This window comes from Filicampus tigris, chromosome 8 (assembly GCF_054856515.1).
Source record: "Filicampus tigris isolate MCC_2025a chromosome 8, RoL_Ftig_1.0, whole genome shotgun sequence".
Lineage (NCBI taxonomy): Eukaryota > Metazoa > Chordata > Actinopteri > Syngnathiformes > Syngnathidae > Filicampus > Filicampus tigris.
The window spans coordinates 5,858,526-5,882,673 of NC_141224.1; the positions used below are offsets into that span (position 1 = coordinate 5,858,526).

At 40.9% G+C, this 24,148-nt stretch overlaps 3 protein-coding genes across 3 annotated transcripts; 1 reads left to right on the forward strand and 2 right to left on the reverse strand.

Annotated features, from left to right (window-relative positions):
* Nucleotides 1-612: 612 nt before the first annotated feature.
* Nucleotides 613-3,412, reverse strand: LOC147143195 (uncharacterized). Its single transcript, XM_086039262.1, has 2 exons — nt 2,690-3,412; nt 613-1,155 (listed from the first exon to the last, which is right to left on the reverse strand). Exon 2 carries the CDS (start codon nt 1,097-1,099, stop codon nt 686-688), a length of 414 nt encoding a protein of 137 aa, XP_085895388.1. The 5' UTR covers nt 1,100-1,155; nt 2,690-3,412; the 3' UTR covers nt 613-685.
* Nucleotides 3,413-4,152: 740 nt separating this feature from the next.
* On the forward strand, nt 4,153-10,775 carry rcvrn2 (recoverin 2). Its single transcript, XM_086039261.1, has 4 exons — nt 4,153-4,481; nt 4,564-5,035; nt 7,861-7,972; nt 9,719-10,775. Exons 2-4 carry the CDS (start codon nt 4,655-4,657, stop codon nt 9,805-9,807), a joined length of 582 nt encoding a protein of 193 aa, XP_085895387.1. The 5' UTR covers nt 4,153-4,481; nt 4,564-4,654; the 3' UTR covers nt 9,808-10,775.
* Nucleotides 10,776-12,626: 1,851 nt separating this feature from the next.
* On the reverse strand, nt 12,627-23,431 carry LOC147143197 (germ cell-specific gene 1-like protein). Its single transcript, XM_086039254.1, has 8 exons — nt 23,308-23,431; nt 22,486-22,604; nt 20,715-21,299; nt 18,416-18,598; nt 15,827-15,874; nt 15,599-15,751; nt 14,207-14,318; nt 12,627-14,013 (listed from the first exon to the last, which is right to left on the reverse strand). Exons 3-8 carry the CDS (start codon nt 20,908-20,910, stop codon nt 13,629-13,631), a joined length of 1,077 nt encoding a protein of 358 aa, XP_085895380.1. The 5' UTR covers nt 20,911-21,299; nt 22,486-22,604; nt 23,308-23,431; the 3' UTR covers nt 12,627-13,628.
* Nucleotides 23,432-24,148: the final 717 nt, after the last annotated feature.

Below are 24,148 nucleotides of genomic sequence, written 5' to 3' on the forward strand. Positions count from 1 at the left end.
GCATATCTTGTTGTCAGTGGTGCGAGGTCAGGACCAGCAAAACCGTCTCTTCTGGTCTTAACGCTGTCAAAAGCACTAAACTACAATTACAACAATTCTATTATTTGCTCCTGAAATTATATTACTTTATTCCTCACAGCGTATTCTCTTCCTTTGGTTAAATTTCCCTTGTGTATGTGGATGGTCGATTTTTTTTTTTTTTTGTCCAATCAGATTTCAGCATCTATGTGTTGCCATGTCAAACCTGCCCAAGGCCTTCAGAATAGATTATTCCAGCCCATGGAAATGTAACCTATATTAGTAATAGGGTTGTTTCTTCAACCAGTCACATTTCAAATTGGTCCTCACACAGCCAATGAGCTGGTGCTCAGTGACATCATAATTTTTTCACGTTATGATTGGTTCATGCAGCTTTGAATCAGCAGCAATCGGCACACATTAAAATCTTTAATAGGTGACTCATGTATTCTGTCATGTTATTAGATAAATATTGATATCTGATTGATGGCTTCTCCAAATGCAACTGAAGGACTATATCACTGCCTATCATGTCTTCAATTATCAAGCCAGAACAGAAGAATGAACATGGAAAATGATGAACACGTTTGCATGTCAGGAGGCGTGTCGGCGCAACATGTTTGATTTTAATATCACAAATGAAATCCAAATCGCTTCCAGTTTTCAATTACACCGTGACCCGTTTAACTGCATACTCCTCCACAAGCACTTCCTTGCCATCCTGCCTCATGCCGCGCCTCCTCTCCCTCCTCCTCTTGGTCAGGACGTAGAAGGCCACCACGCCTCCGACCACGGCAAAACTCAGTGCCAGGATCACCAGTCCCAGCGCCAGTAAGTGAGACGTCCCCCCGCTGAAGTGGTTCAGCTGGTCCCAGGCGCCCACGCCCACGCAGCTGAAGCCGATGAGCGTGCCCCAAAAGCCAAATGCCAGCATGCACGAGCCGCAGGACAGCTCCACGCCGCCGGTTACCACGGCGATGCCCGCCACGGAGACCACACCTCCTGGCAATGTCACGGCCTCGGATTTAGGGTCATAGGTCACAGCTGAAGCTGACAGAGTGGAGGCATCCAAGGTTTCCATGGCGCTGCTTTTTACTCCACCACCACAATGGTGGTGCTTCACCTTTTTCGTTATCCCTGTTAAAAAAAAAAAAAAAAAAAAAGGTTGGATGGACTCAAAATTTGAAGACAATAAATTTTGATGAAAAATAAAAATTGGGCAATTCAACAAAATATTTTAAGTTTTGCTGAACTAATTGTCCCTTATATTGCCCCCAACTTAAATCTATAAGGAAGACAATTCAGTAAATAATTTTGGAGCAAGCTCAAAAAAGCAAGCATGTGTTGCGCTAACTGCCATTGTTGTCATGAATGTTAATAGCTTAAATTTTAAAGTTGTTCCGATTTAAATTGTTTCCCCCCCCAAAAAAATACAAGTTGGGTTTTTTTTTTTACAATGTAGAAAATGATAATACAATATATTTTCCCATTCATTTTACCTAAACAAGGTGCTTCTTGTTTTTATTAATCATTCCCCCCCATCCTCCCGCCCTCCAAACGCTGCTTAGTGGTATATGCTTCAATTAATTTAGGATTTAAAAAAAAAAAAGGAAAATGAGAAAAAAATTTTATATATAGGTTTGAGAAAAAACATGGGCTAATTATCTGCATTGAAGCATAACCTAAGAGAGGTAATGCAATGAACATTGATTGAAATGCTTTCAGGCACGTGCCCATTGTAAAGGGATTGTTTGGATAGACTAAGTACATTTACATACAGTTGCATTGATTATTTAACCCCCCTCATTGCAAATGATGTGTAACAAAGGTTATACACACATTACCATAGTGTAATGAAGCAAAAAGAAAAAGACAGATTATATGAACAATGAGTCAAATTAATCCATTTTAAAGCTTTAAAGAATATATATATATTTCTTAAATTGTATTATAACATTACATTAGTTGTGACACTATAATAATACGCATAATCTACATGTACATTGAAAATGATTCATTGATCCATCGGAAAATAATTAAAAATAAACAAATTGAAAACATTAAAATCAGAATAAAAAAGTATGTTACCATATTTTATACATAAGTGTAACAAAAATACATTTCAAATGGAAAAACGGGTGAATTATCATCTTTGTTGTGTAACCAAGAACAAGAAATGGACTAAATTTTGATTAAAATAGTTAATGACTGAGATGACATTGAAACAGAAACTGTTTATTGGGATCTACTAGAAAGGCCATTTGAAATGAGGGATTGAATAATTTTGCGTTCAAGTGTATACATAAATACAAATACATGAGGAGAGGAGGGGGAAAAAAATTATACACTTAATTAATTTGATGAAAAAGTAAATATGAACAGTATACTGAATTAAAGAATAATCTGCTAGTGTGAGTATATTGAAACGTTGAGACAGAAGCACAATTTTACACTTTCAAAATGTAATCTCAGCGGCGGCGTGCAGTTTAAAGAGCCTATGAATATATTAACAAAATGATGTCTTGCAATGCCCTTGCTAACGGAATACTATTAATCAGCCAACTATAAAACAGTGTTCTCATTTTCATTCTACCTACAGTACCTGGCCAATCATTCTTCTGCCGCCTGCTGTAATGATTCCAAGAAACAAGAGTAGCAGAGTCTTACTTACCTTAGTGAGCAAAATGTCCCAAGGGAATAAATTTTCCCAGATGGGACTGAAAGTGACTGCGCCTCTCTCCCAGGACAGTGTGTGCAGAAATGGGTGAAGGCGGCCTCGATGCGGTCACCTTATCAAATGCGTCACAAGTGGAGGCCTCTCAAGATGGTGGCCGTTGTCGTCAAGATTGTTGTCGGCGTGATGTTTTTTTGTTTGTTCCTGTCTTTCCTCGCGTCCACGAGGAAATGGTCGTCTGTCATTAAGCGTCATTATGAGCCATTAAGTGATATTTATCTTGGAGCTACTCCCTTCCTCTCCGCTGAGATCTGTCACTCTCAACGCTGGAGTGGTGTCCCGCCAAGGCATTGTTTCAGCTCCCTTAACTATTTGGCTATTTCTTACGTCATTTTTCTGCAAACATGCTCTCTTGGTTAGTGTTGGCCCCAAATGAACGGTCCTGTTTGGATATTACAATCAGTCAAACCATCAATGCTGTACAATGCGTTTTGCTTGTATTACAACATATCAAAATAAGCAGTGGGAAAATAAGCGCTAGCGTCGACTAGTGGCTAGTGCTATCAACTGTATTTCATACAAATTGACAGATGAATGTGTTGTGAAGTGACAAGACATGGTTAAGAAGTGAAATAATATATGTACTAATCGGGAACAAAATTTGGTTGTGCTATATGTCCTCAAATAAACAGCGCTAATATACACGCTAGTGTTGACTAGCTGCTAGAGCTAATGGAACAAAACACAGGTGGTCTATTATGAAGAAAATGGTTACCCGAAAATGGTTTGCTGTTTCACATCACAATACCTTCAAGGTGACATTTATTTTCACACAAATGTTTTTTTCAGTAGTCTATAATTAGTTGCCTGTCACCTTTCCCGATTAGAAAATGAAACCATTAACTCCACATGTCAATGGGCTGCAAATAGACCAAAATTATTTCACATGAGCCTGTTAGTCCTTTACTGTAACTTTGCTCAGTCTGGGTCAGAGGTAACATGTCAGGGTGTGTTTTTTATTCCTCTTAGTGAGGGGCTAATTCTATTGGCCGTGACAGCCCTGGGATGATGGCGATGATGCTAATTGGCTAAGTGGTGGATCGGGTGGGACAGGGCAGGCCACGGCTAATCCAATAGATGGACTCACAGAGCATATTTATGACGTCAGGTCAATCCTACAAGCGAAACGTTGAGCGCTTGTGATTTAGCATCATTCAAATGTAATACCAAGACCTGACGTGAACATTTAAGAGATGTCGGAGCCGTTTCTTTAATCATTTGTGTCCATTGTGGTCAGGGGAAACAACAAGTTGGGCCTGGGACTTAAAAGACCAGCGATCAAATGCGTCTGTGATTGTGTTTGTGTTTGATAAGGCAAACAGAGGCAATAAAGTCAATGAAAGGTTAGATTGGTAAACTTTGGCCTGAGCAGATAGTCAGTTGTCATCTGAAGAGAGTTACAACTGCAATCGTTAACATTTTGAGTATTTTGTGGTTCATGTTAAATACTGTACATATAATCTCTTACATTCAACACATTGTTGTAACTGTCGAGAATTGCAGCGACACAATTGGTCAGTTGCTGGGTTAACAGCATACAATCATAACTCAGTAGCTCCTTGTAGCAGCACCACCAAAGAAGTTCATTTCAGTCAAAAGCTCAGCAACCTTAAATCCCGCATTAACAGAATTATCCTGGTCCCACATTAGGAGATAGTTTCCCCCCCTGCCCTACTTACCTCCAACTTATCTCTTACGCCGCTAAGACGCTCGACGTACACACCGACAGGTAAGTTCTCCTCTCTCCTTCTTGGGATTTTGACATTTTCAGGTGGAATTTTGTATCTGGTCTGTATTGTAATCCGTTACAGGAATCACCGCCGTGGATCTTTACGTGACAGCCTGCGATCAGAAACAGGCTCAAACGTCGCCTCTTTTCGAAGACACTTGCCAAATCCAACCATGGGAAATAGCACGAGTAGCGCCTTGTCCAAGGAAATCTTGGAGGACCTGAAGCTGAGCACCAAGTTTACCGAGAACGAGATCAGCCAGTGGTACGAGAATTTCCAGAAGCAGTGCCCGACGGGGCGCATCACGCCGGAGGAGTTCGAGCAGATCTACAGCCGCTTCTTCCCGGACAGCGACGCCAAGAGCTACGCCCGCCACGTGTTCCGCTCCTTCGACACCAATGACGACGGCACTCTGGACTTCAAGGAGTACATCATTGCCCTGCACATGACCTCCACCGGGAAGACCACCAGGAAGCTGGAATGGGCCTTCTCGCTCTTCGATGTGGACAAGAACGGATACATCAACAAGACAGAAGTGACGGAAATCTGCCAGGTAGGATGGACGCCTTATGGTAGACACGAACGCTAATCTCCTCTCCTTAGGAAAAGAAGTACTGTAGCATCGGTCTTGGGTTTTAGTTGGGACAGGATCCAATTTGATTATCGGACACAGACGATATTGCCAGTGGTGAGAAGTAACAAAGTACAAAGACTTGATCTGTACGCAATGTAAAAAGGACGTAAACAGAGAGTCAACTGTGGTTGAGATCTTAGGGTCTTATAAGTAGGGATAAAAACGGGACGGCCGCGGATTAAGGAACATAAAGATTCAGAAAAGCAAAATATTCCCCATTCACAGCCTAACACAAGAGAATTGTTATATGTTGCCGTCTACGGAATAGTAAAAACTGCTCAAAACGTCACTGTCTAATCTAAAAGAACATAGAGCAAAGGTGTATTTTTCACTTGTCCTCAATAACTACATAAATTATATTTTTTGATTGTGCCAGTTCATTACTCATTATCCGGTTAGAATTTAGCTAGCAGCTAAAATGTGTCCAACTTCTCAGTTCAAGACCTAAAAAGAAAAAAAAAATGTTTGAATAATTTTGTTCGTGTCTTTGGGGTGGCTGGAATGGATGGATGGCATTTCCATTCATTTCGATGGGGAAAGATAATTTCAGAGACAAATGTTTTAAGGTCAAATGTGTCACGGAACCAAACCAACTTGCGAACATACACACCAGAAACGGATTATTAAATGTATAAACAGACTTGTTTTGCTAGTTGAAGTTGTCTGTAACAGGTTTTCTCGACTATGACTGGTTAGTTAACCAAAGAACTGAAAAAATTTTATACAAAAAAAAAAACACAAGTATTGTATACAAGTGACGGTAAAAATATTTGTTTACTTTTGTACTTGACTACATTTCATCTGGACTGTATGTTTTTTTTTTATTTTATTATTTTTTTTTTTTACTTGAAGTAAAATTCTTTGTGTGAGTACTTTTGCTGCCTGCCGTCCATTTTGTTTTACTCCCAGGCCCCTTCTTTCTTCCATTTCCAAGGTGGTGATCCTGTGTGCAACTTTTAAGCGCTAATTGCCAGCCCACTTGAGCTCCTGACTCCCCCTAATCTCTAATCTTGAGCTCTCGGGCTGCATGTATAACGTCCATCCCGCTTGTCTAATCTGCGTTTTGCGCTCCATACACCGGCTGTTGTCGTTTAATCCGGCAAAGATTCAGATTCAGATTCAAACAAAGGAGCGTCATTGTTTCACCCCCGAAATCAAGATTGTATGTGAATTTTTTTTTTTTTTTTTTTTTTTTTATAAATCGTATTTTTTAAGTTAGTCATGCAGAATTGTTAAGGGTTTAGGGAATCCAGCTGGCATGGTAATGGGATTTGAGTCAGGCCAACTGGCTTGAGAAGCAACAACTACTACGTACTCAGAATACATGACAAGTGTACTGTAACCCTTCCAGTTTGCAGCGCTTAACACAGGAGTGTCCACATTTTTGTGCTCATCAAATTTTTAACTACTATTGAACTATTAAAAAAAGGGGATGAATGGAAACTATAGTGGATTGGTGAAGTGGCTTTCGTGGTGTCCAAAAATGACACCGAAATAAAACATCAAAACACATTTTCCTTGGTCCTATTGTCTGTAAAGGGCATCTGATTGGCTGTTAACATTCTACAAAAGGGGTCAAAAGTCGTCGCGATACAATGTGACACATACAGGAGGCGCTCAAGATGGAGGCGAGAGCGCTGGAAGTAAGCGGGGATCTCGCTGCTTGGCCGTCGGCCTGAGTCTTGGCTCTAATCCATGTTAATCTAGGTGTCTTAAATGTGGCTTCCTCCTCTCTAAATGGGACACACACACACACTTAAGAAGAGCCTTGGGCCTTGCCTTGACAGCGTCCTGGTTGGCAGTCATCTGGAGCACAAGAGGCCCTCAGCGTTTTGTGACAACGTAGTAAACAACAGAAGCAAGTGGACCCTTAAAGTGGAAGTCATCTTTTTATCAAGAACATATTCTATGCGGGCCCACTAGTTGAAACAAGGCATTCTGATTAATATTGCGTTTGTGGAATAAGAGTTAATCCACCTGTTTTTGCCTATCTCCGGGGGCGGCCATTTTGTCACTTCTGTCGACTGAATATGACATCACAACTGCTCAGGGCTCAGGTAATGACCAATCACGGCTCATCTTTAGAAAACAGGTCAGCTGTGATTGGTCGTTGGTCTTATTCCACAAACGCAATATTTATCAGAATGCCTTGTTTCAACTAGTGGGCCCGCATAGAATATGTTCTTGATAAAAAGATGTTTGGGTTGACTTACGCTTTAAAGAATGCTTGGATATGAAGCTTGTGTGCAGCAGTGGTAGTCGGTCCATTTGGTACCTGGGCCTTCAGTGGGGATTTCCCCAATTTAATCCAGTTTTTAAATGCCGCCCCGCTGCAATTAGAGAACCCATCAACACTGAACAAAAACGCAAAGTACTGTAACAGCACACAGGCGTACATCATTTGGAGCTGTTCTGAATCAATACTTAGCCAATAAGATGACAAAACATTAAACATTTCAACAAAATACGGTGGGACCTCAACTTTGTTTACTGTGAAACCAAACATCAAACAAAGAGAATTACATATTGTGTATTTAACCACATGCAGTAACTTTACCATAAGAAAGGCCTGCGTACCTTTCTTGAAAGTTGTAGTCAAATTTAGGAAACTCTACGACTTCAGGAATATTAGACTTTGGACCTTCTACTGTATTTAATTGTTTCATAGCCTTTATTTCAATCTTGCCACAAAGATGTGAGGCTGTTCAAATTAGGTGATTTTCTATGATGATACCTGCTCTTAGGCCATCTTCAAGCTGATCCCCAAGGAGGACCAGAGCAAGCTACCGGAAGACGAGAACACGCCCGAGAAGCGAGCCAACAAGCTGTGGTCCTACTTTGAGAAGAAGGACAACGGTAAGCACTGGTGTAAAGTAACCCCCCAAAAAAATCATTTTTTAAATCTATTTATTTTTTTTTTTTTTTATTATTCTGTACTTATTAGGTACAGCGTGTCAGGACTTTTGTACCTCGGATACATTTACTTAAGTACAGGAGTTGAATCAGTATTCTATTTGTACCAGAGTATTATTTTTTTAAAGTACTATTTCTCCTTAAGTGGAGACGGAGTACTTTTGAAAAATCAGCACTTCTGTATTTATTTATTTCAACACAAGTATCTGTACTTACTTCAGTACAGTGTGAATACATGTGGCATACATTTATGAGTCTTTTTTTTTTGACACAAGTGTCAGTACTTCTACTTAAGCATAGCGAGTGAGTACTTTTGCCATCTTTGCTAACAATTTATTTTCTGAAGTACAAAAGTTGAATCAGCACATCTCATTTTACCAAAGTCTTTTTTTCTTTCCACAAGTATCCGTACTACTTCAATTTAAGTACAGTCTAAATATTTTTTTCTACCATTGGAGTTGAATCAGTACCCCTACTTTTACTTTTTTTTTTTTACAATGGATGGCTGAGTTTCGATACCAGCCTTTTTTTATGTATTCAAACTTCCATAATTCAGAGCCGGTAGCACTTAAAAAGATTCTGACAGTTGAGGAGTGTTATCTTCAAAAAGAAACCAAAACTTTGCAGATACTCCAAATGGTTCAAGTACAGCTTCAAATTGACTTTGGGTGCACCTTTCATTCAGGTAAAAGTGCCAGGTGGAATTGCAAAGGGTTACGGTATCGATATTCATAGAGGATGCCGATACCAGCCACGGATACTTAAAGCGGAAGTCAACCCAAACATATTTTTTTCCCAGCAGGCCCACTAGTTGAAAATGTACTGTCATGGTGTCATTTTCAGTCGACAGAAGGCAAAATGGCCGCCCCCAGACATGGCTAAAACCGAGTGCATGTTGCTGCTTAATTTATATTCCACAAACGCAAAATTAATCAGAATGCCGTGTTTCAACTAGTGGGCCTGCTGGGAGCATATTCTTGAAAAAAATGTGTTTGGGTTGACTTCTGCTTTAAGGTTAAAAAAAAAAAAAAAATCTGCCATCGATTAACTCCACCTCAGCAGTAATTAGAAATATACTGTAGAAGTTTGACACATCAGTGAATCATCATGTGCGTCTAAAAGAAAGGTCTTCGGTCACAATTTTTTCTCATTGTGTTCAATTTAATATTATACATCAAAAGTACCAAAGGTATCGGTATTAGTGAGTACTCATAGAGTGAGTACTCACTAATATTGGTATCGGCTTAAAAAAAGTGTTAGAGCATCCCTATTTTTTTTTTATGCAAATATCTGTACTTCTAGTTAATTACACAGTCTGAGTACTTTTGCCACCTCTGACTGTGGAACCCAAAAACAAAAAACAAACAAAAAAAAAAACCACTGAGCCACACTTAAATTTGGAAGGGGGTGAACATCTGCGTGCTACCTTTCCTCAACAGCTGTTCACACACATGCACGGAGATTAGATTTGACAATCAGCTGTCGGGCCCCCAAAAAAATAAAAAAAATCGGAATAAATCCACCTGTGGGCTAGGGCGAGCACATGAAGGCTGGCATGCGAGCTTTGTTCGAACCTCAGCTGACTCCTTTGTTTTGCATGCATATAAGATCAGAGCGGATTTTTCGCACAAGTCATTTTACTTGTGCTCAACTTTTTTTTTGGTGTCTCTTCATTTTTCTGCCTTACAGAGCGACTGGCCGAAGGCGAGTTCATCAAGGGAGTGATTGAGAATGAAAATGCAATGCGGCTCATCCACTACGAACCGCTGAAACAGTGAAATGTCACATTTCCGAATCCATGAAATCTGCTCCTTTTCCTCCCTGCTTTTGGATACGCCCCCATGTGTAAATACTTTGGGTTACTTATTTGACAGGAAGTGAGGTTAAAATGTCTTTTTGTTTTACTAATGTTTGTCATATACTGCAAAATCGTAAAGTAATTTATTCCTACCCTGGAGGTGGTAAATGGGTGTCTTCTATAGGGAAATGATCCAAGAAAAGTGTCAAAAAGACTGTAAGAAATTGTGTTAGAGATGTTAACAGTATATACTTTTTTTTAAACGTTTTGAAAACTCTTGTCCCTGCTTTTATCCAGCAATTTTGAAGAAACTCAATCCTTGTCATTTCAAGCATAATGGAACACTATAACCAACTTTAAATGGGAAATCAACCCAAACATGTTTTTTTTTTTTTGTCAAAACTATGTTCCCAGCAGGCCCACTAGTTGAAACACGGCATTCTGATTGATATTGCGTTTGTGGAATATGAGTTAAGCAGCAAAACGCATTCGTTTTTTTAGCCATCTCAGGGGGCAGCCATTTTGTCTCTTCTGTCGACTGAAAATGACATCACAAGTGCTCGGTGCTCAGGTAACAACCAATCACGGCTGACCTGTTTTCTGAAGCTGAGCTATGATTGGTCGTTATCTGAGCCCTGAGCACTTGTGATGTCATTTTCAGTGGACAGAAGTGACAAAATGGCCGCCCCCAGGGATGGCTTAACAACAAACGTACAACCAACGTAATGCAGGTTGGAGTTCTTTAATGGCACAACTTGGGAATTATACAGTATACATTATCATCTAAGTGTCATAGTTGATTGTTTGGACTTTAAAGATCTGTTGTTGTTGTTGTTTTTTTTTATTTACAACTATCGGAATGTATGTAGACATTTGTCATTTTATTTCTCATGTATTGTAACTAAAACTATACTTTACGGTATATGACATTAAAGATTTTCTCATACATGTCGACTTGAATCTCTACTCAATCCAAAATTAGAAGTGAAAGTGTAGAATAATGTTAAAAAAAAATCATGGCACATTTTTAACTGTTCACATTAGGAAAAGAAAATCAGTAATGCAATCCCTTGGAAAGCATAAATCAATCTAGCACCTGAAAATACTGTACGTACTGTATATTTTTCTACAATTTCATGAAATGTCACCGAATCCATCCGGCAACAGTTTGTCTTAATTTGAGTTGAATATAATTTGGAAGTTTTTTAATTTGCATAGACAAAAGCGATACGTTGAAGGCAGCACATCTTTCAAATATTTTTTTTTCCTGCATTAAAGCGGAAGTCAACCAAGCATATTTTATTCCCAGCAGGCCCACTAGTTGAAACACAGCATTCTGATTAATTTTGCGTTTGTGGAATATAAATTAAGTAGCAAAATCCACTTGTTTTTAGCCAGCTCTGGGGGTGGCCATTTTGTCTTCTGTCGACTGAAAATGACATCACAACTGCTTACTACGACCAACCACAGCTGACCTGTTCTCTCAATCGGAGCCGTGATTAGTGGTGCAGTTGTGATGTCATTTTCAGTCGACAGAAGACAAAATGGCCGCCCCCGGTGATGGCTGAAAATGAGTGGATTAACAATTATTCCACAAACGCAATATTTATCAGAATGCCTTGTTTCAACTAGTGGGCTTGCATAAAACATATTTTTTGAAAAAAATGCGTTTGCGTTGACTTCCGCTTTCAAAGCAGTTGCAAGCATCTAAAGGTGTGTTATAAAGACCCTGAATGTAAAGATTGTGTTCATTCAGACTCTGAATTAAACATTTATTAGATTTTAGAAATATATAGAACATTTTAGAAATATTTTAAATATTTTTTTTAGGAAACAATGTCTGTATACACACATACGGTGTATAGCACTACGTATACAGTAGAAATATACGCTACCTGATAGAAGTGCTGGTTGATTAAACTTTTCAATTGTATTTATCCCAGGCGGTCAATCCAGGATTATCCCAAATGTGTAACCTAAAGACATTCGAATGAATTTGCCAACATTTATTTGACAGTAGGAGTAACAATTCTAGCTTTCGATAGAGGAAGTGTTGTGCATGTTCTGCGTGGTTATCAAGCACGTGTGTTATCTTAGCACCAACCTTCTTTTTTGTGTGTGCGTGCCAGCGCCTCTTTCCAACTTTCCTTCTGACCCCCTGCAACCCTCTCGACCCATCTCTCCTTGCCCGTCTTTCCGTCCAACTGTGGATTACTGCTTTACACATAATCTTCTGTTCAACATCAGAGCAGACTTTTCAAAATCTCTATAATCTTTCTATCTCGGTGTGTCTATCCATACTGTATCCATCCGGCTATCGCACGGGTTTGTCTGCAGACGTGGTTTGTTACCAGCATCTGCTGCAGTGAAATTGTAATGTTGACATTTTTTTTTTTTTGCAAGATGGCAATGAAAATCAGACCCAGATTAGTGAGTGTGTGTTAGATATCAACAGCAGAAATAATCAATCATATCCCAGACATTTGACACCGTCGGAGAGCAATATACTTATTTGTGGATTCAAAGGTTTTATCCACCGTGCAAAACGATGACTTACAGTACTGAAAAAAGGTTTTGCTGAATTTACTCAATTTTATTTCATCAAGTGGTTACACAAAATGAAATCATTTGGATCAAAATACATTTTTAAAGGGAAGTCAACCCCTTTTTAGCCATCTCAGGGGGCGGCCATTTTGTCACTTTTGTCCATTGAAAATGACATCACAGTTGCTCAGGGAACGACCAATCATGGCTCACCTGTTTTCTGAAGATGAGCCATGATTGGTCGTTACCTGAGCCCTGAGCTACTGTGATGTCATTTTCAGTTGGCAACAAGTGGCAAAATGCCCTAACACGGCTAAAAACAGCTGAATTATTGTGCTTAACTCATATTCCACAAACGCAATATTAATCAGAATGCCGTGTTTTGACTAATGGAGGCGTATTGAACATATTATTGTAAAGACTTTTTCTGGGTTGACTTCCCCTTTCAGTGTCTGGATCAAAATGATTTTATTTTTGTGCAGCCACTTGATGAAACAAAATTGAGTAAATTCACCACATCATTTTCTTTTCAGTGTAGAATATCACCGCACAAAAAGCTTACATAGCTGGCTAACATAGCTGCTATGTGGCCCATGACGAATTCTTGTTTGACACCCTTGCTTAAGCAAATCACTTTTTTGAATTGAACTACTGAAAAAAAAAAAAAAAAAAAAAAGTTTTCCATGGTATCCCATTTTATTGAAATGCACCCGTAGAGACCATTACTTTACAATATTTGAAATGTGTTACAAGTAAAAATACTGTAATACTGCGAAATGGGATTATTACATGAATACTCTAAATCAAATCAGAATTTATGACAGATTTTACTTTACCCGCGGGGTTGGTTTGGAACGGATCATTTCGTCACCTGTTGTTGTGCCCGTTGCCCTCTCGCCCCTCCCATCAGATGAATGAGCCTCTTGCTCAATGTGTGAAACGCCTTCAGATAACCTCTGGTGTGAACTGGAGCTATATTAGGAAAATTGACTGGACTCGATTGTGATTAGCTCTTAGATTGTGTGGGTGTACCTAATGAAATGTCTGGCGAATGTGTATTGTGTTTGGCATGAGCCTTCCTCCCGTGAGGCACTGAGAAAACCCCCAGAGAACATGCGTCCCCCGCGTGTCACATGCGCACACTTCGATATGTACTCAGTTCAAGAAAAGTTTCCTTCACCTTGTCCGTGAGTGTCCGTCTCCAGTTTTTAAGCTCCTCCAGGTATGGAGGGTGGTCTCTCCCTCACTCTCTCTCTTTCAGCAAGGGGAGTCCACTCTGTCCACGGGACCCTCCATCTCATCCATCTCCCTCTCGCAGTCTTCACAGCCCTCCGGCCCGCAGCCTCCCACCAAAACCAACGTAGGCACGTCCCCGTTGCCCACGCCGACCACGCTGCCGTTGGGGGCCCACGCCACGTCGATCATGCCGTCGGGACACTGCAGCAGGCCGCTGACGGAGTAGAAGCCCCCCGCGCCGCCGCCGCCGGAGACCACCTCCTCGTAACAGGGGGCCCGGGTGGCGGCCCTCGCCTCCTCCAGGCGAAGCCTCTGTTTGCGGCGCAGCTCGATGATGGTCTTTGTGTAGGAGTTGAGCGTCACCACGGCGGCGCCCATGCAGCAGCTGAAGGACACCCAGGCAAGACTACAAGCAGCACATTTTAAAACATTAGGGCCACTTTCATCGGCAGTCCGGAAAGGAAAATATCGTCATGCCTGGTATAACTAAAGATTCATTTGTTGGGACGGATGATAAAAAAAAATAAAAAATTACCAAAAAAAAAAAAAAAAAAAGCTGATATCTAGCCATTTGGTGAGTGTGTTAGGCAGCAACCTACGCAAAAGACCAGCCATAGTCCCAGGTCTGAGGTCTCCAGTCTTTGGGGCCCACAATGACTGTCATCTGGAACACGGTGGTGTACATCATGTGAGCAACCATCCCGAGAAGACCTGCAAGGGGCATGGAATGGTCGGAAAAAACATGACGTTGAAAAAAGGGGAAAAATAAATAAATCACACTCAGGAAAGCATTAACCGCCACTCTGGTTGCATTGTTTGGATGACTGTAACGCATTTTACTTTGGAGTCAGCCAGCTGACCAGTTGCTCCTAAAGGTACCGAAGTCGAAGCGGACTTTTTATTCTGTTGCCGGTCCCAAATTCTCGCGTTGAACATGGGACAAGATCCTTCGTTATTTACTTTTTAAAATGTGCCCTTGAAACCCATTTTTACGCCTTGGCGTTCAACACAGCACGAGACTTGAGCCCATTTATTTGTGTTTACCTTTATTCGTTTTTTTTAAATTATAGTATGTTATGTTCAATTGTCTTATGTTCCATGTTTTATTTTGTATTCACATACAGAAGGGATGGACCAATTATCGGCCGGGCTGATTATGAGCGCCGGTATTCATCATTTTTGACCACTTTGTTTTTCAAATCTGAGGGCCGATAAGAGATCAACTTAAAAGTGTGCATTATTTATTTATTTATTTAAAATTGCACTTAACTTTATAAGAGATGCTGCTGACACTGGGAACTCCCTGCACTTTTTGAAAACAAAAATAAGCAAAAGTTTTAGCATTTCAGTTATGTTGAAATTTTGGAAAACTTTCATTTGTGTGGAAAATTTTAGAGAGCCATTTAACTTAAGATATGCCGAAGACAGTGGAAGCTCCCTGCACTTTGTGTTAGAAGTTTCAAACATTGTTGTCTATTCTCTATGTCTAAATGGGGGCGGTGTCTTCAACGTGTTGCCTATCTGAAAAGTTATTTTAACAAACATGCTTAATGTCATTGCAACAAAGTTAAGAGTTGGAGTTGCTATTGTATTTTACATTTTAAATTTTGACACTAATATTTTCTCATTTACCGCAAATGAATATCAGCTCCAAACATCGGCCTCCTTGACGACTAATAATCGGAAAAAAACATATCGGTCTATCACTTATGTACACTTTGTATCAGCAGCTTCAGCTGTTTTCTGTTTATTTTACTAATTTTTTTTACGTGCCCTATGAATAAAATTGTTTTGATTGTTCCCTTGCGACTCAAAAATCAACAAAACAAATTCTTCTTGTCGAAACTTTGTCCAGGCCATGCAACAGAACAGCAATTCCCTATGTTTTGCCAAAACCAAAATAAAGTGGATTCCTCCTCATCCCGATATTGGTTAAGTACACGAAACAGAAATGAAAAACAAGACCGCGCCCCTTTGTACTTATACCTCACCTGACAGCACAGTGCACATGGCAGCGTAGGCACTGATTTTTAGCGAGTGCATCTCTTTGTGAGAGCACAACACTTCCAGCCACATGAGCAAGAAGCCCATCCCCAGCAGGCCGATGTACGTGAACTCGGAGATGACCGACAGCCAAAGCACGCCTGCGGCAAACGACAGCAAAGCGGCACGAATGAACACTTGAATAAGCTTGGCTCGCGTCCTAACATTAATCTCACCTTGCGTCTCCCCTGGAGTCAACTCGATAAAGCTCCTGCATTTCTCCCCTGCCGAGAAAAACAACGATTGGTAATGATGAAATGAAAAGGAAAATGAGTCAAGCTTTTCCACTGACCATTAAAGGGGAAATCAACCCAAACTATTTTTTTTTTTCAAGGAAATGTTCACAGCAGGCCCACTAGTTGACACAAGGCAATATGATTCAAATATGAGTTAAGAAGCAAAATCCACCCGTTTTTAGCCATCACAGGGGGCGGCCATTTTGTCATTTCTGTCGACTGAAAATGACATCACAACTACGCAGCGCTCAGGTAACGACCAATCACGACTCAGCTTGAGAAAACAGGTCAGCCATGATTGGTCGTTATCTGAGCCCCGAGGGTCTGTAATGTCATTTTCAGTCGACAGAAGGGACAAAATGGCCGCCCCCAGAGATGGCTAAAAATGAGTGGATTAACTCTTATTTCAAAAACGCAATATTTATCAGAATGCCTTGTTTCAACCAGAGGCCTTGCATAGAACACATTCTTGAAAAAAAATATGTTTGGGTTGATTTCCACTGTAAGGGTGGACATGTGAAAAATGTATTTCAGTAGTCCAGTTCTAAAGGTGAAACTCATAGACACAGTATTATTTTATATGGGAAGTCACCCCAAACATATTTTTTAAGAATATGTTCTATGCAGGTGCACTAGTTGATCTTTAATATGAAATATGAGTTAATCATCAAAATCCACCCGTTTTTAGCCATCTCAGGGGGCGGCCATTTTGTCACTTCTGTCGACTGAAAACGACATCACAGACCCTTCAGCTCAGCTTCAGAAAACAGGTGAGCGCTGAGGGTGTGTGATGTCATTTTCAGTCGACAGAAGTAATACAAACATTTTTTTTCAAAAAGGCCGCCCCAAGAGATGGCTAAAAACAGGTGGATTTTGATGCTTAACTCATATTCCACAAACACAATATTAATCAGAATGCTGTGTTTCAACTAGTGGAGGTGCATAGAATATATTAACAAAAAAATATGTTTGGGTTGCCTTCCGCTTTAAATAGATTTACTACACTGAGTAAAATTTTTCAAAATGTTGACGAATTAATGTTTCAACTCACAGCAACCCCGCCCAAAATTAGAATACAATTGTAACATGACTTGAATTGAGTTTAATTCACTCTGTGGCTGTGCTCGTACCGCCTCAGTTTACTCGGCGCACATCCGGGAGGGGGGGCAGGCACATTCTGCCGCTCAGTAAATGTTTGATAATATTCGCTGTCGACAACTAATACACTAATCCATCCCTAGCACCAAAACATGCGTTCGAATTGCCAGAAAATTCTCTTTGACTCCCTCCCTCACTTATACACACTCGCCCACTCACACACACAACATTAATTATAAACATTACAAATATATAAACAATTACAAACAGGTATGCCATAGCTGGAATTAAATCAAACACATGGTTTAGCTTTTGAAGAGTTGTAGGTGGTGAGTGTGTTTTGTACGGCCCGACCGATATTATTTTTTTTATTTTTTAGGCTGAGGCCAATTCCAAAATTTGACAGGAAAAAAATGAATGAGTGAATGAGGTAATGGGCATACGAGAGGTTAAAGAAGGATGTAATTCTCACAGAATAACATTCTGTCAGCCATGCATGTCCTTTGCTTCCTGCCCGTACCTGCTCAATAGCATTTACTGTTTCATGTGAAAGTAAGATTTATCAGTGTTTCACCAGAAAGCCTCTGGCCAATTAAAAGTTCTAAAATATTGGCCATCTGATTAATCGGTTGGGCCGTCGGGTTTTCTTTATGGGATGCTGACCCTGACATTCACCGCTTTCATCTAACAGTGGCATATTTGAAGTTTGCTCATACTTAGAAAATTATTTTGGCTCACAACACCGAGCAAAAATTGATCGAGTATGTTTATTTATTTATTTATTTTTTCATTGTTTTTGGAACTATAAAATAACTTTTCTAATGAAATTTACTGAGATGGACCTGTACATGCTGATATCTAAATTAGAAAAACAAACTCAACTACGTGGAAGCCAATGTTATTATTAAAATACACTAAAACTATAATACAACCTGATCATAGAAATAATCAAATAAAGTGTTCTCTTTCTGCAATTTGCATGTAGTAGATATGAAGAATTGATTGACCCATATAGAAACAGAATTACTTTTTACTGCTAGCATATTTTGTTTGATATCAATATTTGGCCCTTGTATATGACACTGCACTATTAGTTGCCATACCAACATATCCCGTCCTGGGGTCAGAACGGTTTGTACCTCCGTCCCGGACGGACGCCCGTTTTTGGGATGAAGGACGGGGGGGGGCGACAAGTTTTAAAAAAGGGACGGACTAAGCAAGGGCGGAGGTGGATTTTAGTCCGTCCCACTAATCATCCCTCATGCGTGTGACGTGACGTGGTGGCGGACGTAAAGTCGGAATCGCTTTATAAGGACGAGGACGGACGCGGTTGGAGGATGATCATTTTTATGAATAAGGACGGAGGGACGAGGACGGAAGGGTACCCAGGTCGCGGATGGAGGACAGACCGGAAAAAAAAAGTCTGCTCACCATCACTGTGTTTCTCGCAGCTTTCCCAAAAGCCGGTGTGGAAGTATCTGAACGCGAACTTGTCCTCGCCCGTCTCCCAGATGTAATGAACGGCGTTGGCCAGCTGCCTCTGACGGATCTTGGCCAACTCGTCGCGTCTGGCCGGAGACAGCGTGCGGTTGAAAGGGTTTTGGGTCGGGCTCTCTGTGGGACAGCACACAAGTAGGGCGACGCTTACACACACCGCAGAGTTTCGGTTTTTGGACATTGCGGCCGACTACTGGACACAAACATAAACGTGACCCGGGTCGACTAGGCTAAGAGCCACGTAATTGCTCTGTTGGATTTTAGATGCCGTGGCGGCGAGTATTTGTCGGTGTCTGCCTGAAACCAAAACAAACATAAAAAAAAAAAATCAAAGTATGTCATTTTTAAAGTAATTATATTGCAATCCGAACCCCTATTATTCGGTACGTATTCGTACAACGTAGCGGCTTCTAAAACAAATTTCCCTCTGGGATAATAAAGTTTATTCTATCCTATTTTATAGTACCCTAACTCCAATCTCATTCGGTCCATAAATCAAGTCTAGAGATGTCGCAATGACTAAGCCAACACTGTACATTACTAGAAGTACATCCTGTACGTTTTTTTTTTTTTTTTTTTTTTTAAGCGGACAGAGCATACAGCGCGATCCTAGTTAATTCCTTTATGCCGTTAATCCCGTTGTGAATCAAGCATATATGGTGGGGAAATAAAGAGCAGATGAGGGCAAACGGCTCCCTCGGTGAAACTGTGTGGACCTGAGAAGGGGTGTCCACAGATTAAAGTAATCCATAATTAAAAGTGAGCTATGGGTAAAACGAGATTAAAAAAAAAAAAAAGAAAAAAAAAAACACCAAGGACAATGGGTTTTTAAGAAGCCTGACACTCATCCACATGGATTAGTTCCAGGTATTGGCAGTGTACTGCAGTGACACAGTATAAAGATGGAAGAACTCGCTTCAAGTCTCATCGGGATCAAGCAGGAAAGAAAATGCCATTTTGGCATTAATTACTGTGTAGGAAAAATATAATCCACTCACGAGAGCAAGTAATCGACAAAGTGAATAGCGATTTGAGAAACATTTTCAATCTCTTGTTTTTCTGCTAAACTCGTGTTAAAACGTTGACTCAGAGAATCAAGGGACATGAATTTGGACAGCATACCTGCAGATGAGTTGATACTTGGAAGACAAACAAACGATCACACGACCGTTGCGCCCATTTCGATTAATTGTCCTTTCCAGTAAATGGTAAGGTAAGGCTTGATTGTCAGTGGACACAATAAAAGGCGCAGAATCGGATCCAACACCAGAGCTGTGTTGAAAATTCTCATTGCATAAAGATGATACTGAGTTGGTTGACACCGTGTGTTGGCGGCAGTTTGTGGTCTCGCTGCAAAGTGTCATACTGAATTGGAGAATCGACACAGCTAAGTCAGCTAAGTATAATCACAAAAAATACCGGGTGATGACATATAGCGAGGCAAATTGATTATTTACATTTTCTAGTTATTGGCGATAAATGAAAAATGCTTGCATTTACATTATTCATATGAGTTTTTTTTTAAATGACAGTTTAAAACCTAGCATATTTCACATGACATCAATTTATCGTAAAGGTTACAATTCTTGTCGTGTTGCACTCTTTCATATTCCCTAACAAGAGCAATTCACCGTAAAAATATCGAAACTCTTGGCCAAAAGAATACATTCCCTTTTTTTTCCCCCGATAATTTTTCCCAAAACATACATTCAATGATAATTTTCATTGTTAAATAAATAAATAAATTGATAACTATTATCAGACAAGCAGGGAGAAATCACCTTTTCATGAGTATGCAGTGTCCGTTTGGACTCAAATGACAGAATATGATTGCGTTAGTTACATTAATACTTCCCTGACGATGCCAATCAACAGACATTTTCCTCTTTTTCGATAACGTTTTGAAAAAAAATTGAAAAAAAATAAGTTCCTGGGATTGAATGGCTGGACTGTGAAAAGACATAAAAAGACGTTTTTGGCAGTGAATGAGTTAATACTGAATTGTACAATTCTTGTATTAGATTTCATTAAAATGTGCCAGTACAAGCAGTATACTGTACACAAAACTCCCAAGGCACATGACTATGAAAAAAACTTGGCTTTCTAGATTGAATTCCCAAATTGTACCAGGAGAAGATCACCTGAAACATTGAGCTACCTTGTGTCTGAAATGCGCGAAATCTAAATAAAGCCGCTTTGCCTCTCAAAAGAATCAAGGATGAAAATCAAATACCTGTGGTATAAGGCTCGCTGTTGTTCTGCCCGCAGTTCTTCATCTTGACGGGCGACAGGCAGAGGGGCTTGACCACCTTGTGGGTTCCCTCGCACCAGTAGGAGGTGCACAGGGCCAGGATGGAGAGCGCCAGGGCCAGAGAGGTCAAGGTCAGGGAGAGCAAGGAGCGAGAGCGGCGCGACATGCGCTCCGGCATGGCCGAAGGCACCGGGGCAGGGCGGGAGACGAATGCGGCGCGCGGCGCGGCGCGGCGGCTACAGGGGGAAAAGAGGGACGCGGGAACAGATGCTTCCGGTGGGGAGGCGGGTCGGGAGGTGATGAGCTGCCAGGTTTAATAAACCGTGCGGCAAAGATGAATGTGACGTAACCGCCGGAGAGTGATTAAAAGGGGAGGCGGGAGAGGAAGATGCTGTCAAGTTGATGCATGTGCAAGCAAACAGATGGAGGTAAAAATGGACAAGAGGGGATTTCCAAGGTTGGCATTGGTGGAGGAGGGCTTGCCTGGAAAGCTTACTATTGATTTTTGACTGTTACCTAACTGGGCCTTTGTCAAATCCGCCAAGAGAAGAGCCGCTGCGCCCGAGCCTGAAGGTAGAAACGATTAACGATTTTTTTTTTTTGTTAGTTTATGGCGCTATTGCAATTTTTTCCACAACCAGTTTTGTAACACATATGAATTTACAACTTTAAAGTGGTACTCGCCCCCAAATAAACTTTTTTGTTGTTGTTTTTTTTTATAATCCTTATAAACGGGTGTTTACTAATGCTGCCTTTGTGTCCTGGTCATTGTTATGACATTTTAGTACATTTTTGTTGAACTTTTGAATTTGGGGCAAAAAAAAAAAAAATAATAATAATATTGTCTGTGTGGAGCCATCTTCAGGTTAAACACTGCACTGCATGTGAATTTGGCTTTCAGTCCTGTGATTGGACTATCAGAGAACTTGACGTAGTTACGTATGTATAAGCGTCTCAGTCTCGTACAGGCCTCCGTAGAAAGTTGGAGTTGGAATGATACTGTTTGCGAACATCTTTATAAGGATTTTCAGGTTAGTCATTTATTAGCATAGCATCTGGGTTAGTTTATTTAGCATAGCTTGTCGTTGTATGGAAATGATTTAGGTCGTAGTTGGCCACCGCTGCTGTCAATCACAGCTAGACCACGCCCAACCATCTCCCCGCTCGCAAGCCCAGTGGTCGTCCAGGCAACGCCCTCTTTGAGCACCGTTTTCAAATATTAGTGAGGGGTGGAGCAAGAGTCTGGTAGGAGGGTGAGTACCCCTTTAAAAAAATAGACAGGTGATGAAAAATACAACCAGAGAAATAAGCATTTCTCTTAATTGTTCTTTTATTGTACTTAAAGATAAAAGTACATAATTTTGCAAATGGCCGCGCTACCAGTCTCATTTTTAGTGACATTTTTCCACACACTTGTAGTATAAAATGGCAGTGGGTAGCTGTGTCCAAATTCGTAGGGTGCGTCCTCCAAGGGACGAATTTGTTGGCCACGTGACATAACTTCCGGCGCTAGTCGACTGCACGCTGGCGTCCAAATTCACTCGGCCTTCGAATCCAGCCTTCGTTTCCATGGGGATGGGCCCTGAGCTAACACTGCTTTGGAGCTCACTTTCTTGGCCTACGTTGCTCCGCTGTTCTTCTACACTTCGAACATGGGGGCACTTGAAGGAACCCGACATTCGGACTTGGCGGCGTTTACTTTGTAAAAATGTGAGTACAAGTTGTAGTTTTTGGATTTAAAAACGTCACTTACTGTATAACATTAGGCCTGTCCAAATTCATCAGGTTTTATGCAGTCCACAGAGGCTACATGAGGGAGGACGAGCCTTCAAAGGACCCAGCCGGCGAATGGTCCCATTCGGATGACTCAGCCTACGAATTTGGAAAGTAACACAGGTGTCTTGATATGAATAAAATTCTTGTTATCATCGCCCAATTGTTGCCTGCACGGACAACGTTTGAGCAACAAAGCTGGAGTTTCACTTTGCGCTGCTTCCCTCCCGTGGTCTCATTGGTCTGAATACGATTGGGCTAGCCCAAGCTAGCGAGGCTAACGGCTAGTCTCAGCCACCACTGGCCTTTTTTTTTTTTTTCATAGTCTCCAACACATGCAGACATATGAAGACTACATTGCTTCGTTGGCCACGACATTTGGTTGCTCTACAGAGCGTTTTTAGTCCAGCGACTGTAAAGACTGGGAAGTCGATAGCCTGGTGTAAATTGCCCGATTGCAAGACGAAATGCCCAAAAATGCATGATTAGCGATTACTCAACTTCAAGCTTTAAATGTCCACGCTTTTTTTTTTTTTTTACAATATTGTGAGCTTTTACACAGTATCGGGAGCTTTTTATATATCGGCAACCTCCCCACAATGATATGTGATAATTATCCAACTGTGAGGTTAATATCGTGATATCGTATGCGGACATTTTGGATATCGTGACATCCCTACCATGGAGGCATGACGAAAACCACGGCAACAGTATTTCCAATTTTACCTCTTGCAAACAAAAAATGTGGCTCTTCGGTCATCAATGATTAAGCAAACTTCACTTCATAGTGTTAAGTACTTACCAAAGTCCTTATCCTGGAGTTGTGTTCAGATACGAGGTACATCAAACGATGAACCGTCATCCAGTGTTCACCGGTGGCAGTGGAGGAGCCTCGCAGTCCTCGCTCATCTTTGTTCATCGAAAGCCTTCAAGTCAAAAATAACATTCATCCTTCTTCAATGGGTTTCTTGTGACACTACGGTGCCTTTCGCTCATTATCGCCAGCGTTGAGGATGAGCATCCTCGTCCAGGATGAGCATCAGTGACCCTCCGCTAGTGCCGTCGTGCAGCCACCCCCCCCCTCGCTAATCCTCCCGGCCGATAGTAAAGACGCCGAGTCTGTCTTTTTGTGCCCTCGCCGCTCGACTGCCTTTCTTGGGAATTGATGTCACAAACTCACTCTGATTCATGTAATCTCTCTAAATCCACCCGCTACTGTACTTGCCCCACCATCACCATTGGGAACCCGTTCGCCGGGGATCTCTTGATCACCTTCCCCTCTAAAAATATTCAATTGAATACATTTCTTGGTTAGATCCTGGTGATTGCATTAAAGAAATGCTCATGGAATATAAACATGCAGACTTAGTGGTGAGCAGAGTTCAAAGCAAACACGTTGCATCAGCATTTGGCTGTTATGCTGCAAGCAAATGGAATAGCCTAATTCACTGCCATTGATGAATTTACTTGTCTTTTCACGGTCCAGGAATTCAATCACAGGAATTTATTTATATATTTTTTTTCAAACGTTAGGGTAAAAGAGAGTCTGAAAATGTCTGGCAGTGAATGAGTTAAGGTCTTTTATAGCATTTCTGTAATAAAATTTTTCCAAAATCTTGTTCTAGCGCGGTATGTTCTTTTAG

Excerpts from the sequence above, each read along its gene's own strand:
- LOC147143195 (XM_086039262.1), bottom strand. The coding sequence starts at position 1,099 with ATGGAAACCTTGGATGCCTCCACTCTGTCAGCTTCAGCTGTGACCTAT.
- rcvrn2 (XM_086039261.1), top strand. The coding sequence starts at position 4,655 with ATGGGAAATAGCACGAGTAGCGCCTTGTCCAAGGAAATCTTGGAGGAC. Across the intron at positions 5,036-7,860 it reads AAGTGACGGAAATCTGCCAG|GCCATCTTCAAGCTGATCCC; the intron begins GTAGGATGGACG and ends ACCTGCTCTTAG. Across the intron at positions 7,973-9,718 it reads CTTTGAGAAGAAGGACAACG|AGCGACTGGCCGAAGGCGAG; the intron begins GTAAGCACTGGT and ends TCTGCCTTACAG.
- LOC147143197 (XM_086039254.1), bottom strand. The coding sequence starts at position 20,910 with ATGCCGGAGCGCATGTCGCGCCGCTCTCGCTCCTTGCTCTCCCTGACC. Across the intron at positions 18,599-20,714 it reads CAGCGAGCCTTATACCACAG|AGAGCCCGACCCAAAACCCT; the intron begins GTATTTGATTTT and ends GCTGTCCCACAG. Across the intron at positions 14,319-15,598 it reads CATGTGCACTGTGCTGTCAG|GTCTTCTCGGGATGGTTGCT; the intron begins GTGAGGTATAAG and ends TGCCCCTTGCAG.